The following is an 18557-nucleotide window of genomic DNA, read 5'->3' as shown; positions in this document are numbered from 1 at the left end:
AACATGCTGTTGATTGATTCATGGGCAATTAATATTGACCTCTTTTGCTAGGATATGGAGCACTATAATAAATTAGAATAGCCCAGTGATGAGGAGAATGATATGTTGGACCCAGCGTTTGGGCTTACAGAAACTTGAGTTCTTCTGTCATGGACCGACTAAGGTTTTTTTTTTTTTCCTCTTTAATTTGATCTAAATGGATTAACATCATAACATGTCAGGTCTCGACTGGGATGCCACATTAGACAAATATACAACGCCTAACCCTGTTTAAATGAGCGTACAGAATCCGGTCATCCAGTTTGGTAGCTTCCCTATCATATTGGATCAGCAAGCATCTATACCATATTGAAAGTCATTGTCTTGGCATTAATTTTATCTTATTAAATTCCTAATAATCCCTGTGACATTGATTTTATACATCAAATGATATCATAGTTTCTATGACCTCAGTTATTTCTGCACCTTTTTTAACTTTTCTCTTAAACGTTTGTTCTGATTATTATGATGAATTTTTAATTTTGAACTTTTCTCTTAAACGTTTAAACTTTAATATCATTTTAATGGCATTTTGTAAATATTTATACAAATATTTACAGCACAGTTTATAGAAACAACGTCTCAATATTTCATTTTTAAAATCATTTTACTTTAAGATCTTACCACTGGAACCTAATAAATTGTTATACAATATAAATTACCAAATCAGAAATTTTTTTAAAACCATATTTGATGGCCTCAATTTGAAAATTTACTCGCCCAATTTGGTAGCCTCGAAACTATTATTTCCTATACTACTAAAAAATTGAGTTGTTACATTATATATGATATTTTTTTACGTGTATTTTTATATATAATATTTATTTTCTTCACTTATATTGTGGAAATTGTGATTTCTAATATTATAAAATAAAATTATTATTTCAAATATTATTATATTATATGTAAAGTATTTCAACTATCATTATTTTTTCATTTACGTAATATTTCAAATATTATATGATGAATTTTTAGTTTTTGAGGCGATAATCCTGACTGCCATAAGGGCTAAAAGCTTCTGCAAACCAGCTTCTTTTCCTCCAAGAATTCCACCCCATTTCTTCACAGATTTCATCCCCGTGGTTGATGCTAAACGTGGAAACGCAGTGCCTCTTGTAAAACCTGGTTATCCTCCTCGACACCTCCATCTCCTTATATATCTGTTCCAGCATGTTTTCAGCACTCGGGAGCTTAAACTTCTCGTCCACGTATCGAGCAAGCCACATGCTATGCAGCTCTGATGTGTGAAGGTTTGCGACACTTTCGATATAACCCGCAAAAGCCATGTTGGTTATCTGTGGGTGGATTGTACCTCTGTCAGAACAGGAATTAAACATTCAATAGTCCCAAAAATCTCACACAAAACCCTCAGACTAAGCTCTTTTAATATTATGTTTATACCTATACAAGGGCATGATTCCTGAAGGATGATATTCGATTAAACTACGGAAAAGGTCTGGTAAGATAGTTTTGAGTTTCTTCTTTCCATCATAACCAGTTGCAAGGATCACAACATCTGCCTTCATTTTAGTATTGTCATCAAACTCAATTCCTTCTTTCCAGAACCACCAGTTGGATGATCTTTTGAAAACAATGTTTCCTTTATCAGCCTCGGTGAAGAAATTTTCTGGCATGATGACCATCTGACAAGATGCATAATCTTCTTCAAATGGGTGGTCTGGTTTCAAACCATATTTCTGTAATGGAAGTTTCCAGAGCAAGTAAGACTCGATGAATTTCAAAACCCCTCGCCTCTGCCAACAAAACACCATATTATACCAGCTTATAGATTTAAATATATATACATAACGTATTGTCTTTTAAAGGGTTTTTAAGTTAAGAATGGTTGACTCACCAGGGGAGATAAAATGTAGCAAAGCATGGTCCTGAGAAAGGTTTGGTTGGGTTTTTCATGGAGGAACTGAGAAGCTCTTGTAGAATAGAACAAGAAGAAGGGCAAACCCCACACTGAATAATGTGGAACAGTCCAGTGAAGTGTCTTTACTACCATGGTACATGGCTGCCCTTCAGGCCCTTTAAATCATCATATGGAGTAAAAGTTAACACCGTAGTTAATTATATAAAATCATAAAGGATTTGTTTCTATTAATTTTACCCTAACTTTTTCCAATTTAATTTTTGGGGGTTCATAGTTTTTTGAAAACATGTTTTTATTTTATTTTGTTTTAGATTTACACATTTGACAGAATGAAATAATAACTTGAACAAGTCTAAATTTCCCCATGTTGGAATTCTAATGGTATATGATTCAGCTATGCAACCTTCCTAACTTGGGAAAATCATGTTCCCTCCCTACCAACCCCATGTATCACACTACTGCAAATTCTACACCTTTTTATCTTTCTTCTCAAACCCTATATTTATCAGATACAACAATCGCAAATACCATTCTGTAGGCAAATCATTTCCCAGTAAGAATAAGAGCATGCCTCCTGCACAAACCTATTTATACATATATATATATATATATAGAGAGAGAGAGAGAGAGAGATTCACATGTATAAGATTTACAGGTATAAAAAAAATCATCACTCTTGCCAAAAATAATTATGGGTATTAAATAAAATGAACAAATAAGGGTTCTTTTTGGGGTCTCTAACAAATTAAATAAGTAGTTCATCATATGACTTGGTTATAGTGACTATCTAGGTGAAGAAATGCACCATATGCTTAAAGAATATTTGAAACTGTAAATTAATTTTCAATAATTTTAATTTGTTGCGATTAGTATATTAAGCATCAAATATAATAGAGAGAATTAATCACCTTGGTTTGCTTCTGCACATTCTACAGCTAGATCAATGGCTGATTTTTTGTAGCCAATGACTGCAACTTTTTTTCCTTTTCAGCAGTTGAAAAGCAGCATCCTTGTCCAGTTTGCAGTAGTCAATGGAATGAAGGACCCCGCCTTGGAACATCTCAGGACCTTTGTTGTGTGGGAAACTTGGAATTTTGGGTATATCCCCATATTTTCCAATGCAAACAACCACAAACTCAAAGGCATACAACTGAAAGTAATTAAGGGCCAAGAAGATAACAAAAATAAACCCTTTTTAGCTGGTTGTATTAGCTAATGATTTACGTAAAGCATAGATGATATAAGATATTATACAAGCAACAAACCTGTAGGCTTTGTGAACCATTAGTTTGCACTGCGATCTGCCAAACAGGGTGGCCTTGTAATGGACTCCCAAACGCCCCACCATTTCCGCCAAGCTCGGTCGTTCCTTGTTGCCCAACAAAACGTAACTCCATCACCTTTGAATTGAACTTGACGAACTTCAGCAGATCAAAGTGCTTAGCATATGATTCCAAGTAATCAACTACCTCAACATGAGTAGGAAAACTGGGATCGTCTCTGTTAGGCCACGGGAAATCCGAAAACTCGTAACTCTTACGAGCCGATTGCAGCTTAGTGGAATTATAAGCACAGGTTCTCCACACCCCACCTATTGAATCCGAGGCCTCGAAAACAACAGGGTTATGGTGATATAGCTGTTTAGCAGCTGCGATGCCGCTAACACCAGCTCCAATGACACCAATCTTGGCGATGGTAAGAGGAGGGTTTTCATAGTGATTCTCAGCCATTAGAAGCTTTTGGGAGAAAACCTTTGATAGAAATCAAGGGAAGGGCTTGTGGGTGAAGAAAGGTGAGATTGCATGTTAATTTATAGCCTGCATGAAACGAAGAGAGGTCATTGTCAAAGGCACGTGAATTGAAGTAAGAGTTCTAGTATAGACGGGAAAGGGTAGGGAAGACCAATATTTCCTTGCTTAATAAAAAATGATTACACTTGTTAATGCGAAATTGGTCCGTTGGAGAAGGGAACTTTCGCCAACTGATTTCATAGTTTGAAGTAACTGATACAAATTTAAATTTCTTGGCATCTTCAGATCATACTCTACATTTCTATTTTGTTCATAGTTTCATTTAATTTAATAATTATAAGCTATATATTTTTCAATTATTATAACACTTTAATGTCCTTTCTTTATATAATTCTCCTTAATTTAAATCACTTTATTTACTATAAAAAATTCAATTTAATCTCTACTTTAAAAAATTCTAAAATCACCTTGAATATTGGACAGTTACAAATATAAAGTTGACATTACATTACATATAATTATATAGTTTATCACGTTAGATTTTAGAAATTGCAAAACTTAATAAATTTAACAACTACTGGTTAATTAGGATTAGAATTTTAAAATCGTGAAATTGCAAGTACTAAAAATTATCAAATTAAGATAGAGGGAGTAAATCCACTACTTATGCAAAGTACGAGAACTAATAAAAAATTTTGACAGGGCTGTTTAATTTTTTTGAAAATTACACATTTCTGGAATTTTTTTTTTCTATCTCCTTTAAAAACAAAAGAAAAAATGGTATAATTTTTGGTTCAAGGTGAAAAGTTGAAACTATAGTCAGTCCTTGAAGGTTATGTAGGTTAAATGTTTCAACTTTTAAACAAAGGTAATGTGCTACAGTTATGAATCAAGTCATTTAAAGAGGTGGTGCAAATTTTGGGTCTAAATTAAATTTCAGATAAATTGACTATGGCAAGTGAAAAGCCTTGATTTAAAAAAATAATAACTCAATAACTCAGATAAATTTCAGATACATGCACCCATGTATCATCAGGCCTAGTTTTAATTGCATGCATTGTCAGCATTGACAGCCATAGCACAATCTAGACTAATTTTGTATTTTCTAGAATGAAAATAATACAAAAAAAAATACATAATGTGAATTAAAGTAGATTTGGCTAAGTTAGGAGGAGGTCCAATTACACAATACCATTTTAATGAATTAATTTATCCAACTTGCTTATACTATTAACATGTTGATTAGTATGAACTAAATTGTGGAAATAGACCTTATCAAGTATGCCTGGCATTTGCTTCAACAAGTGTTGACTATTGTGAATGAATGTAAGAGAAGGTGAGTTCGAGTATATTAAAGCGCATTATTTTTTTATTTATAAATTTAAAAGAGGTTATAAGTAATTTTAAAGTAGATATGATCTGAACATATAATAACCAATAATGAAACTGTTTAAGAAAAAAAAATTATGGATAGAAAAAAAAAATTCTCAATCCCGTTCTCTAACACGTGTAGTTTTTTTTCTTTTAACATGTATATTTTCTAGTTATCAAGTAATATTTTTAGTAATTTGTATAAAAATCGAGTCATTTTAAATTTGGAGCTTTTTTAGCTAAGATTTTTTTTTTGAGTTCAAGTTTTTTTGTGGTTGAACTATTTTGGGTTTAAGTCTTTTTAAGTTTAGACCAAATTGGGTAAAAATATCTATGGTCTCAGGTTTTGTATCAGATCAAATTTTAGTCTTTTCAAGCTTAGGCGGGTTTGAGTTTTTTAAATTTGGATGTTTTCAAATTTAATTCAAATTTGATAACAACAAGTTCGAGTTCAGGTATTATTATGTAATGACTCAAAATTCACGGGCATCGAAAAAGTGCAATATCTGGCCTCCGTCTTAGTAAACCGAATTAGTTAATAATTATTAGGAGTAATTATGAATCTAGTAGTTAGCTTAATTAAGTTTTACTTAGGTAAATTTAGCTTAATTAATAGTAATTAGGAAAAATGACTAAATTGAATAAAGGGTAAAAGTTGAGTTATAGATTAAAAGAAAAAAAAAGGGATTAAATAGGAAATTAAGCGTATTTCAATGAAAGAGGCCGCAATGTGCATAAACAGAAGCTCAAAAGTTGAACAGAAGCTCGTAAGAGCTGATCCACCCAATTACGCCAAACAGAAAGTAAAACACAAAAGTTTACAACAAATGTTGAATCTCGGTTTACTTGGATAAAATGTCGATATCTCCTTCCAATACCATCTTCATTCCAAACCGCTGTCATATACCAAATCACGAATGTACTCAAATCCCGCGTTCAATTCAAACCGAATGTCTAATTCAATATTATAATTTAATATCCTAAAGATACCCTATCTAAAATTGGTGTGGTGGGAAGTATATTTTTTTTTAGTTTTTCAATGTATCTATTGAAGTGAGTCCAGTGATTAATCATGCTCTATAAATCTATCAATGAGGAAAATACTTATCACAAATTTTAAAACTGTTACATACCCAAAACGAGTTTTAAACTTCATAATTTATATTGCAATAATATCACTCAAGAAACCGCTTTAAAACGAGTAAAAAAAAAAAAAAATATTTTAAATGAGAATATTAGAAAAAAATATAAATTAGAATAACATTATAAATAAATTATCTACAATAATATGATCTTCTTATTCAAAACTAAATTTATAAAATAAATAGATCATTTATAGAATGGATTATTAATTCATGAGCCTTATTAATTATTAAAAAAGGCTGTAAATAAATTAATAATAAATAATTAATTAATTTTTTATTAGACCGTTTATCTGCTCCCACATGTGTTACCGTCATTACACACTCTACAGTCACGTCTTCTCTCTCTGTTTCTCTTACTCTCAGCCTTGTATTTTCTGCTGCTACAATGGACCATTGGCAAGAGTAGGACAAGAAGGGACCATTGGCAACCACTCATCAGCGCCCACTTGGCATGATTTTAATGTTGAAAAATTCGGTGTAAGTGATTGGGATCTACCTTAGCATATTAGCATCTTAGGTTTCGATTCTCGGCATCTGCGAATTCTCTATCAAGATCCCTACCCTAAACTTGGACCATCCAACGGCTCATATCTCTCTACCCGATACCTAACCCTTACCATTTATAGGTCCCCCAGATTGTTATTATTACAAATCGCATGAACAAACTGAAACACAACTAGAAAATCTTCAGACATGAACCAGTTGTTGGATTCTCATCTCGAAGCTTTAGCTTTTAACTATGTAAGCTTTGGGATTTTCACTATTGTTAATAATCTATGGACGTGGGTCGCTGTTATCACTGCTGCGGTTAGTTTTTGGAGGATTAGAGCCGCCGGCGCCGCTACCTCATCATGTTCCGTTAAAGGTCGTGAACAAAGACCTTCGACATCCATCGATGCTCGACGACCAATTCCCGAAGTTGAAGAAAAGCACCCGACGGCTTCAACTTCGGTTTCAGATCCAGCCTCCGTTACGGAAACGAGTGTTTCGCCTTTAGTTTTCAATGATGGGGTGACGAAAGGAGGGAAGTCAATGTTGACTGTTTATTACGAGGATGATATCGGAGGGGAGAATGACGGTGACGTCGATGGTGAAACGACGGGGAAGGAATGGTGTGACGGTGGTGGGTATTGCAAGGAAGGGGAGTGGTGGGAGAGTTGGGAAAGAGTGTTGAGGTTGAGGAAAGGGGAGATGGGGTGGTACCGTTATCAGGATTTGTCGGCGATAAACGGCAACGTTGTTAGGTTATGGGATGAATCGTGTAGGAGAGGAAGGTACAGCTCAAGCTGTTCTGTATGGTAGTTGATGTTTTTTAATTTAGAATTAAGTTTTAGTTTGGTAATAATGGTTTTTTTCTTCAAGTATTGTCTTAATGACTTGCTTTTATGGCTGTGCAAATGTAAATATATTTATTGGTGGAAACAACCAAGGCAAAAGCATTTTAATTAGTTATTGTTTTTAGTTAAATACAAGAATTGATTAGGATCAAATTAAAAATTAATTAAATTTCTTCTGAGTAGCAATAAATAAAACCTGATTAGCTGGAGATGGTGTACTGGGATGTGAACAAAAACAAGATGTTTCGTGCATGCAATTAAAATATGTATAGTACTGTTATACTAATTACATATAAAGACAACTAAATATAATGACATATCTGCCGGTTTATTAGCATATCGCAGAACGAAAAATACTGCCTGTTGTTCGCCTCATATCCTTTTTGGTTAGACAACAAAACTAATGGACCATGATCCCAACATGTTGTGATAATGTACTAACAGTATTCTAATCTTGTATGAAATTAACGCAGAAATTCGGGGTTTTGCTTTTTTGAGTGAATATTTTATCTTGAAATAATCAATAAACTATTATCGCACCATCAAAATTGGGTGATTTAGAGCATAGATATGTTATTTTACTGCATCCCAAGTGAAGTGTTGTTAACAAACAAAAGATTTACAGAAATACTGCAGTAGCAAATGTGAGGTCTTAGATGGAAGGCTTGGCACTCAATTTTTTTGTGATGTGTGGTGCAAATTATTAACCCCACCCTGGCCAGTTTCCCACGCTCTGGTTTACGGATTGCAACTCACCTTCACATGGACTAAAACCATTTTCAGTGTCCCAATTCCAATATAAACCACAGATTTGCCCAACTCATATTTTGAGTGGAATAGTACATATAGTGTGATTAATGCTTTCCAACTACTGTTTCTTATGTCAAACCCTATATTTGTGTAGACACAATAAATATCAGATTAACAGAGCCAAGTAAGCACCATTCACTTGGTGGGCGAAGGGTCATAACAGGTGTTATAAGACTTAGGAGGAAGAAAATGTGATAGGAAGAGAGATCTTCCCCGGCCTTGTTTTTTTTTTTTTTTTTTTGGGGGGTTATAAAAGGTGCAGGCGGCTCTTCTCAAGGCATTATGTGCCATTCTCTTGTTGATTATGTATTCTTTGGAGGTCGGATGACCTATTGACATCATCTCTCTTAAGTATAAGTTGTTATATTAGGAATACACTTGCTCTATTAGAAATGTGGTTCCCACATTATACACTTGTCTTGTGGATCCATAAGGTGGAGGGTCCTTGAATCTTAATTGGTAGAATATGGCTGTCCTGGATGCCTAGCTCGTAGAATATTACAATCGATCGAGTAACAAGTATAGGTATAACAATATTGGGACGATACCTTTCATACATGTTTGATGAAAATTTAAAGTGGAAGGATTGATTGAAGACATTTATTAGTGAGGTAGGGCTAATTGGCTAACGCTTCATGGTGGGATTAAGGGGAAAATAAAATAAAATGGGAACTGTTTCCTTAGAGGAGCCAACCGATTTTGTGTCTATTGAAAAGGAGATTTAAAGGTGGACGAAGGGAAGTGTTTGAATTATACGAAATGAATGGGACAGCTGGTTCGATGATGGTGGGTCTTAGGGCAGCCTCTGCAAAACTGTGACTATCACATGCCCTGTTTAACAGAACATGAAAAAACTTTCATATGTTTGGGACCGAGAACCTTTTTATCTTTAGCAGGTTTTTCATTCAATAATTTCTTTCTTGAATTGAATTTACTTGGTCAGGCCCCATGGTTGCATTAGTTACCACATTCATGGACTTAAAACAGATCTCACATTTCTCAACCATTCATCTAATGTTCCTACCAATACTGTTGATGTTTGAGTTCCAATTTTTTGATCCAATGAAAAGCAGTAGTTTTGTCATCCATTCTAGATTCCCAACACATCTTATCTACTAAACCAATCATCCAACTTGTTATGTATGTTAGAAAATTATCAAACTCCTTAACCAAATCAGAAAAAGAAGTTGCATGCAAATGAAAGACGTACGTTCTTGATTTAACAAATTTGACTTAAAGCACCAAGATTTTAGGCCACTATGGAACTGCTTATTACATTGGAATCCCACTTAATAATCAGTGAGTGGGATTAGATTTGAAACTCTTGTCTTCACTTCGCTGGATGCAGAGGCCAATAAATAGCAGTGCTGGATGTGGATGTTATTCTCTCTAATTAATTATTGCCGACGTCTTGCATCTTTTTCTTGCATTTGCATTAATTCACAATAAATTTCATCTCTGAATTACCAAGTCTACCCTTCACATACTACACGAATACTATTATATAAAATAAATAACGAAAGAATGTTGAGGATAATATAGTCAAAACATAACTATAATTGGCTGCCATGGCCCAAAAGTACACTCTCCCCTATAAAATCCATCTCTCCGACAAGGCAAAGCACAAAACTTGAACTCTTCAAGACCATTCGACAATGGTGACAATCCCTTTCTTTGTCCTAATCATCCTCCTTTTCCTCTCCAGCTCCGCGGCCACACCAAAGAGCGGTGCAGGTCACGACCTGGTCCGTTCATCATGTGTCCACGCCAGCTATCCAAGCCTCTGTTTTCGCACCCTTTCTTCCTACTCCGGCCCAGCCAACACCCCACGTGAGTTAGCCCAAGCCGCCGTAAAAGTCAGCCTGTCCCGTGCCCGGAAAGTGTCGAACTACTTGTCGACGAGTGTGACGGGGTACAACAAGAGGGAACGAGTCGCACTGAGTGACTGCGTGGAGCAAATAGATGAGTCGATGGAGGAGTTGAGCAAGACACTAGGGGAGTTGAAGCACTTGAGAGGGGAGACGTTCGAGTTTCAGATGAGTAATGCGCAGACATGGGTGAGTGCGGCGCTGACGAATGAGGACACGTGTCTTGATGGGTTCGAAGGAGTTGACGGCAAGGTTAAATCTGATGTGAAGAGGAAGATCACGAATGTGGCTAAAGTTACCAGTAATGCTCTGTACATGATCAATAGGCTCAATGAAAGTCGTGGTAGGCACCGTTGAATCTTTGATGATGATGAATAATGGATGGTTGTGATTTATCTAGCTTATTATGTTTTTTAAATATAGTTTTTATTTTGGTTTTGGTTGCAACCTGTATATGTAATGTTTTCTATTTATATATTAAACATAAGGTGATATGCTTTTTTTTCTTGTATCCTATTTTTGATTCACTTTTTTGCTTAAGTACATCTCAGAGAATAGGTTAAATTATTTAGGAATTAATTTTCTTTTTTAACAAGTGTGACATATCGATGTCGGGCCAAGCTCGGAAATTGAAAACGAAATGTGAGATATTATAGAAAGGATCCCCATCCCATGGATCATTTATGACACATCAACCTGTCTGCCCGTTTTCAATATATAATTATCATTATGACGACGTGTGTCGTAACATTATTCGGCTACAACCTAAATAGTTGTGGACCTAACGTCCTCATCAAGTTGGGCTAGTTGCGGTGAAACCACCTATTTAATGGAATAATTATTAAAATTCAAAAAAAATCGATGTCAAAATTCATTATTTTCAAATATACTAAATTTTTATTAGGTATAATAAATTTTGTAATATTAATTCTACATTTATAAGTTTTACTCTAAAAATATTACTTTATTTTTCAGATAAAATTTAGTGAAAAAACTATATAAAATATGATATTAACTGAGACAACAAGGACATAAAGATTATTCCTTTAAATTGAACTTTTGTGGCAAAAATAATAGGACATATCACATAAACAAGTGCAAAATCAACCCAAACAAATTATTAATGCGTGAAAAATTATATATAAATTTATAATACTCTCAACACATGAAGAAAACATAATACGAAAAACCATAACATAACATAATATATGATATATATACATATATATATATAAACACACCAAATGTATGCTAAATAATCGATGAATTGAGACACCATATGACCAAAAATAATCATAATACATAATGTCACAAAAATAACATTAACACGATAGAAATGCATGAATACATCAAAATCTTCATAAAATTCAAATGACTGCCCTGTAAAATGACAAAACTAACCTCTCCAATTTTGGTTAAACCTATCCATTGCAATGAAATGAAGTAAAGACTGACCACAATAAATGGAGAAATGTTATTACAAGAAAAAATATAAATAAAATCTCACTAAAAACCTTGATGCCATCCACATTAGTAGGGCTTAATGCAGTAAATGGGAACCAAGGTACAAATGGCGTCATTTAAAAATGCACGACTCCTTAAGGCTGCTTAGTTTGGTCTTGCAGCCTGCTCTGCTGTTTTCTGCAACATAAGATTCAGGACATATCGTGAGAAAGATATATGATAGATAATGAATACAAACTCCATGTTTCAATTCTTAGTGAAGCCATAAATTAAGCATAGAAAGAGAGCCGCGCCGGGGCCCAAGTTTTACAAGAATTAGGCATGAATGTGGCTCTCTTCGAGCTAAAGTTGCTAAGCTTATCTGGAAAATTCATTCATGAAAGCTAGAATGTTCTAATAACCGAGTTTTGACTTGCAAATGCTTTACATTAAAGGAACAGAGAGAAAGAATAAGGAGAATAGGGGGAATTGTAGCAGGCTGCAAATCAATGCCTGGACAGCTATCAAGTAAACAAACACTCAGATTTCAAAACCATCTCACCTGCAAAACAAAACTTAAAAAGGCAACAATCTGCAAAATAAATGAATGTAAATGCAACAAAGGCAACTTAATTGATTGTGTCTTACACCCTTAAATCAAGTAATCTTCTTCGATGATGTATATTTTGCATCTAGGTAATGGACAATGCACCAGAAATTGCCCTATCAGTGATTGCATCCCATTCACAAGTCAAAATTGAGGGTACGGGAGTCAACATATTAGCTCATGCCCTATTGCCAAGAGCAATTCACACAGAGAGCAAGAACAGGCCAAGAAAGACAAACAAAGACACTTGCTATTTCAAAAGTTGGTATGCTCATGCCCTTTCTCATTTACTTCCCAAATATCATTCTTTAAGCATCAGTGACAAGACTGTTAGCCATTAAACATGAAATTGGCATGTCTGAGTGTACTCAGAAACAAGAACATCATCAACACTGCCAAAAGAAAGAAATAGAAGTGCTGAAAGCTTAGTGTGAATCACTGACTGAAACCACACTTGTTAAATTCCCCCTTCTTTTGAATGCATGAAGTCAGTGGCAAAAACTCCTTTGATTAAAAAATGGTCAATAAGCAAAGCAAAGGAAGGCAGGGGAAAGCTAGGATTCGCTAATCACTACTACTAAAAGAAACTAGCTAATTTTCTCACAATGTGCATGTTCAATCACAAACCCGGGGCATGAGAAATTTACTATAAAGAAAACGTTATGTGCCATTCCGTAGTTTGAAATACCTCAAGCAGCAGTTTCCGATGCTTGACCATGCTGTTCCTCAATCAATGATTGAACTCTCTGCAGTAAAAAATCAAATCAAAATCTTCAGACCAATTGCGCAAATAAAAGAAGACCTAAACGTGTAATCCTTGCTTTACCTTCACAGAACTCCCAACCTCCTCTAGTTTCTGTAGTAATGCAAGATCCCCTGAAGGAGGAACAACATCAAGCTTACGTGGAGAACGCTGCAATAAAAAAAAAAAAAAGGAAAATTAAACCTGCCAGACAAATTATTTGTCAAATATCATATTGAGGTGGAGGGTTGATCCTTTAAAATAAAGAGCATCATAATGGATAGCCTAGGGTTATAAAAGAACAGCCTTAACATATATAAACCCGACCAATCAGAAAAACAAACTAGATTCACGGGAATACCCAAGCAGATGGTGAAAGAATCTTTGAATTTGGAGCATCTTCAATTGCAGAAACTTGTCGGGAGAAGACCTCGGTCCTCATATTCGAAAGGCGTGTCAAAACAGCCTTAACATGAGCATGGAAAGGCAAATAAAATCAGCATCCACTTCTAAGAAAATCAGCAACTATGAATATGATTTTGATAATGAAGAATATATACCTTCCTAAAAGCACTCGGGTTAACCATTCCTTGGATTTGTAAATCATCACTAGGAGGTCTCCTCAGACCAACGTTCTCAATTCTGAGTGAGTAAACACCAAATAAGGACTGCAAATATCCTAAAGAAGAATAGAAGAAATTACATAAATAAAGGTTCACTCATTGTCAACAACAGGTACAAGTACATAAATTATACCCACCTTGTTCAATTACAACATCTGCAACTGAGGGTAATAGAACATGCTTCTCTTTCTTTAAAACCCCAAAACAAGGAATTGGCACTGGCCTTGTAACCTAAATTCCCAAAGTTTACTCCATTTTAGTGAATATTAATTCTAAAAATAGCAACTTAACGAGCAAAAGATTAGAGAAAGAGGGGTTAAAATTTACTTTGTAAACGATTGAATTGGGAGTGAGATAAAGCTTTCGGGATCGAATATCTTTACGGAGGATGTGTCTTCGAACAGGAATGTATAAGAGCATGAACAACCCAATACCCCAAGCTAACACTAAAACCAACGAGTATAAAACCCATTGAGCCGTTTGGTATTTAACGAATTCTTCTTCCATCTCTCCAAAAGACGCCGCGTAAAGAACCGGCTCATCGACTACCTCGGAATCCTGTTCTCCGGTAACGGATTCCGGTAACAAACTTCTCTCTAAGCTCTCGATTTCCACTACTTCATCTCCAGTCCCCATCTTGAAAACGAAAACCCAGTAAGGAAATTTAGGTTACGACCTAATGGGCAGTCGAAATTATAACGTACCTGTGCTTGTCCGAGGGAAGATTATTGAGGATTTGCAGTTTGTAGCTTTGAAAAATGAAAACCGAAGGCCGAAGAAGAAGAGCTGAATGCGGAACGCGTGTCACAAAGGTGCGCCGTTTCGAACTTATTCTTCTTGACAAGGTGAGAATGATAGTATAAGGGCGAGAGAATGGTAGATTAACTGCTCCTCCCGATCATGGTCATTGACGCTTTTGATGAATTTAAAAACTTTGTTCGAGTGGTCCTGATTTTGTTTGAACGATGGAAGTTTGGTTGAGAAAGATAGGAAGCGACGGTTAGGTGTTTGTTGTTGCTTTTTACCTTGGCTATGATTCCAATACAATATTCTTCTACAATATTATCATTAAAATTATTAATATAAGGCACTAAATAGTTACTATACACTTATTTCCTCCTTCAAACCAAAATTTCAAGTATCTTACACTTTATTTTTTTTTAAGAATTTAATTTATTTTCTTTATTATCCTTGTTTTCTCTTACAATCCTTTGAAAATATATTTAATGGAACAAAAATCATAATAATTTATGGGAAATTATTTGATACATTGTTAGTATAATTTTAAACTTCATAAATAGAGTTTGAAACTTAACAAAGTGTCTTATAAGTGTATAATAAAACTTTTTATTTGTATAATATAAATTAAAAAATTAAAACTGAAATATATGTCAAATTGTTAATACCATTGTTTACCAAAATAGGGTGTTTAAAACAATTCTAATGAATAAAGGGAGAGAATTTTCTTCCACCCTTTGGAATTGATTTAAACACTCTATTTTGAAAAATAATATTATTTAAGTATTTAGTTTTTAATTAATATTATACACATAAAAATTCGTATAATAAAATATTAAAAACTCATTTCAATTTTTAAAATTATTTATGAAATAAATAAACAAATACACTCTCAATCCACCAAACACTAACCCATTAACTATTAGTAATTATTTTATATACATACATTAAAATTTTTAATTCCACAAATAAATTAAGATTTCGTCATAATTATTTAATTTTAAAATCTTTAAGCACAACATAAAGACACTAACAATATTTCAACCCCACTCACAAAAGTTTTCCCCATGAATGTACCAATAAATTATTCATAAAATAAAATTTTAATCAATTTTATTGATAAAAGACTATTCATTTGTAGTTAAAATATCATTATTTAAAATAAGATTAATATATAAATATATATACTATCCTCGCAAGAAGAAGGCATGACACAGGCAAGATCCCACCATTTTAAAATAGCACCCCGAACTTCCCAAGCAACATGTGATCAACATCCATCAATAACCAAAGAAAGCGCTGGACTGGACTTTGGGATTTGACAAATCCAATCCCTCATTCCTTTGGGATCAGTCTCCCAAATCTGGTTAAGTAATTTGAAGAAAAAAAAAATGATGTTCCAAATATTAAGTTTAGCCCAAAATTCGATGGGTGATGGATACATTTGGGCCACACGTAAGTTTCAAACCCAAAAATGTATGGTTTGTACAGATTTTCTTTTCCTTTTTTACACTTCTATTTTTTTTAATATTAATTCCGTTATATGTTTTTAGTTTTTATATAATATTTAGAATTATTTATTGTCCTTCACAATTTTTAAATAAAAGATAAATATTTCCACACATTCAAACTTATATCTTCTTATATTAACAACAATGCAAAATTAAATTTTAAATATATGATTTGGTACATAATTTTATACTCCAAAATTTTTAACTTCACAACTAATTTCATTAAATTATAAACATAGTTAATAATTGACCAAAAAAAAAAAGAGAACATTTGATTTGATTTGATGATATAATGTTTAATGTAAAATTAAGAAGTTAATTAGTTTTAACCCGTTGAATCAATTAATAAAATATCGTTTTTGATATACTTATCAGATCCATCAATGCAATTGATTGATCAATAATTTGAACCTGACAACGCATCAACTTCACTCAATCCCATTACATTATTAAACCTAGCAAAGCATAATTGTACATGCTATCTACTGGAAAACAAAACCTACTCTAACACAAACAAATATCTAACAACCATTTTATAATATAACACATAATTAATGTTATAAACACTAATATCAAAACATTGATCCAGAGGAGGCTCAAGGTTAGATTTTTTTTTCATTAGCTTTTTCAGTTGTATTTGGAGAATTATTTGTAACAATTTAGATTTGATTTTGGATTAGAATTGTTGAATTCGAATAAAATTGTTCTCTGAGTGAAGCTCCACAAATGTAGAATTAGCAAATTTGAATTGCGTTAACAAATATTGTATATTATGTGTTGATTTTTTCTTTACTTACATAATTTGGGATGATAGGCAAATTGAAGACTTTTTCAATTAATATTAATGCTATAAAAGACATCAATATCATTGAAGACTTGTGGAATTCAAATATTCAAGTAAATTTAGATACACAGTGTATTTTTTTAAAAAGTAAATCATTATAGTTAAAAATGAATAAAAAAATAAAAAAAATCGAGAATAAAAAAAAAAGGAAAAAATAGGAGGAGGAGGTTGTAATAGGAAAATATGGGATGTTAAAGTGGGTTAAAAATATCTCAAGCTTAATTATCCAACTGTGATGGTATAAGTAGAGCCTAAAAATAAATATTTGATTGAGCTCAAATCAAACATTAAACTTTAAATCTAGAATCGAATTCCAGCTTTGCAATATTCGAGCTTGGCTTAATTACACCATCTAGATTAAAGCAATAAAGATTAAATTCAGAGAAGCATGAAGGGCAATGATGGATCAGGTGGGTGAACCATTGATTGGGTGGGTAATCATTTGGGACCACTATTTTCAGACCAATTTGATTGAAAAGTAGGCCTATGTTTTTTAATTGATTTCAGGCCCACTTCACTTCTTTCCTGTCGGAGGTCCACCATTTTCCCCACCTCTCTTTCAATCTCACATTAATCCCAAACCAATCTTCTTAAATTTCTCTACACGGGTTGAAAAATCATTCATGCCTGAACTCAATTGTCTTCCTCTTTAAGTTTTATATATTAAGATGCAACATGAATATGATTAAAATCTATGGTGCAAATTTTTTTTAAAATATCTATCTTGTATTTACCTATAATAAGAGCAAAGATGTATCATATCACCATCAACCCTCTTTTTTGAAAAACGAATGTATTAATTAATTAAACTAAGTTTCGAGGTAAAAAAATTAAACTTTGACTATAAAATCTATGATGAAATACCGAAAATAAGCAATTAGGAATATATATATATATATATATATGTATGATTTTCAAAGTTGGTCAAAATTGGTATTTCATCGGAAAGTTAGGCTGATGGGATATGATTCAATGATTGAAAACTTAGCAGAAGTTGAGATTGGGTGCATTGCTTAAAGAACATAAAACCATTGACAGTTACCAACATTATAATATTTCACAACTGTTCATGATTTGAATGTATATATATTTCTTTCTTTCATTTGTGTTCCATGAAATATTGAAGCTAATGCTATATTTTTAAACTATAAATGCGGGCGATGCTAGAAATAGGGTAGAGGAATAAAAGGGTGGAGTACGTATGAGGGGGTGCGACGAAAGGAGGGGACAAATGAAATAATAATATTTATTAACTCTCTACTAATTATCATATATAATTATTACGTACAACATTGAAATACAAGTTTGGTAATACCAATTATATGCCGTGAATCTCGGGTTATTGTTCCCACTTTAGGGTTCCATGTAAGTGCAGTAGCCGGAATTAATATCGCAAAAACCATGCAGGCATAAGCTTCCATTATTTATGGGTTTTGTTGGTTAAATGGGTTAGTTAATTTTATTACTTATATTAAGATTGTCATGGCATTGGCAGGCAGCATAATACTATATACCTCCACTGCTTGAGCTTTATATTAATTACCTTTGATTTTGGTTTTTTTTCTTTTAGCTAGGTTTAGTTGAAATTGGAATATAAATCATCTTTGCATGGTTCATGTGGGAATCTAATTCTGCATGTAGTTTTAGGGTTCTATAATTGGCCAAGTAGAAGCTGCAACACCTTCAATAAAATTCCAAACTAGTCATTTGGTTTGCAATATTTTTAATCAAACGCAGAACAGTTTCCTAACAGTAACACTTCAATAATGTAGGATTAATAATAGTGCAGCACTACCGTGGGAGTGCTCAACTTATTTACATAAATTAATGTTCACAATTACTAATTAAA

At 33.4% G+C, this 18557-nt stretch overlaps 4 protein-coding genes across 4 annotated transcripts; 2 read left to right on the top strand and 2 right to left on the bottom strand.

Moving 5' to 3' along the window:
* Positions 1–1010: 1010 nt before the first annotated feature.
* LOC108465848 (probable flavin-containing monooxygenase 1) lies at positions 1011–3648 on the bottom strand. The gene is given in 6 exon segments (XM_017766233.2): positions 1011–1353; positions 1441–1793; positions 1895–2073; positions 2827–2905; positions 2907–3068; positions 3184–3648. Coding segments are annotated over 6 exon segments (1581 nt in total).
* Positions 3649–6809: 3161 nt separating this feature from the next.
* Positions 6810–7610, top strand: LOC108488587 (uncharacterized). The gene has a single exon (XM_017792875.2). The coding sequence runs from the start codon at positions 6879–6881 to the stop codon at positions 7485–7487; it is 609 nt and encodes a 202-aa protein (XP_017648364.1). The 5' UTR covers positions 6810–6878; the 3' UTR covers positions 7488–7610.
* Positions 7611–9814: 2204 nt separating this feature from the next.
* On the top strand, positions 9815–10711 carry LOC108487357 (pectinesterase inhibitor 3-like). The gene has a single exon (XM_017791675.2). The coding sequence runs from the start codon at positions 9988–9990 to the stop codon at positions 10555–10557; it is 570 nt and encodes a 189-aa protein (XP_017647164.1). The 5' UTR covers positions 9815–9987; the 3' UTR covers positions 10558–10711.
* Positions 10712–11447: 736 nt separating this feature from the next.
* Positions 11448–14676, bottom strand: LOC108487095 (uncharacterized). The gene is made up of 8 exons (XM_017791327.2): positions 14320–14676; positions 13943–14251; positions 13753–13846; positions 13553–13671; positions 13354–13458; positions 13077–13163; positions 12939–12996; positions 11448–11841 (listed from the first exon to the last, which is right to left on the bottom strand). The coding sequence occupies exons 2-7, from the start codon at positions 14249–14251 to the stop codon at positions 12940–12942; spliced, it is 771 nt and encodes a 256-aa protein (XP_017646816.1). The 5' UTR covers positions 14320–14676; the 3' UTR covers positions 11448–11841; position 12939.
* Between the last annotated feature and the right edge of the window lie 3881 nt (positions 14677–18557).

Source organism: Gossypium arboreum, chromosome 5 (genome assembly GCF_025698485.1).
Source record: "Gossypium arboreum isolate Shixiya-1 chromosome 5, ASM2569848v2, whole genome shotgun sequence".
Lineage (NCBI taxonomy): Eukaryota > Viridiplantae > Streptophyta > Magnoliopsida > Malvales > Malvaceae > Gossypium > Gossypium arboreum.
The sequence above is the reverse complement of the archived record's forward strand: the minus strand, read 5'-3'. Positions and strand labels throughout refer to the sequence as shown.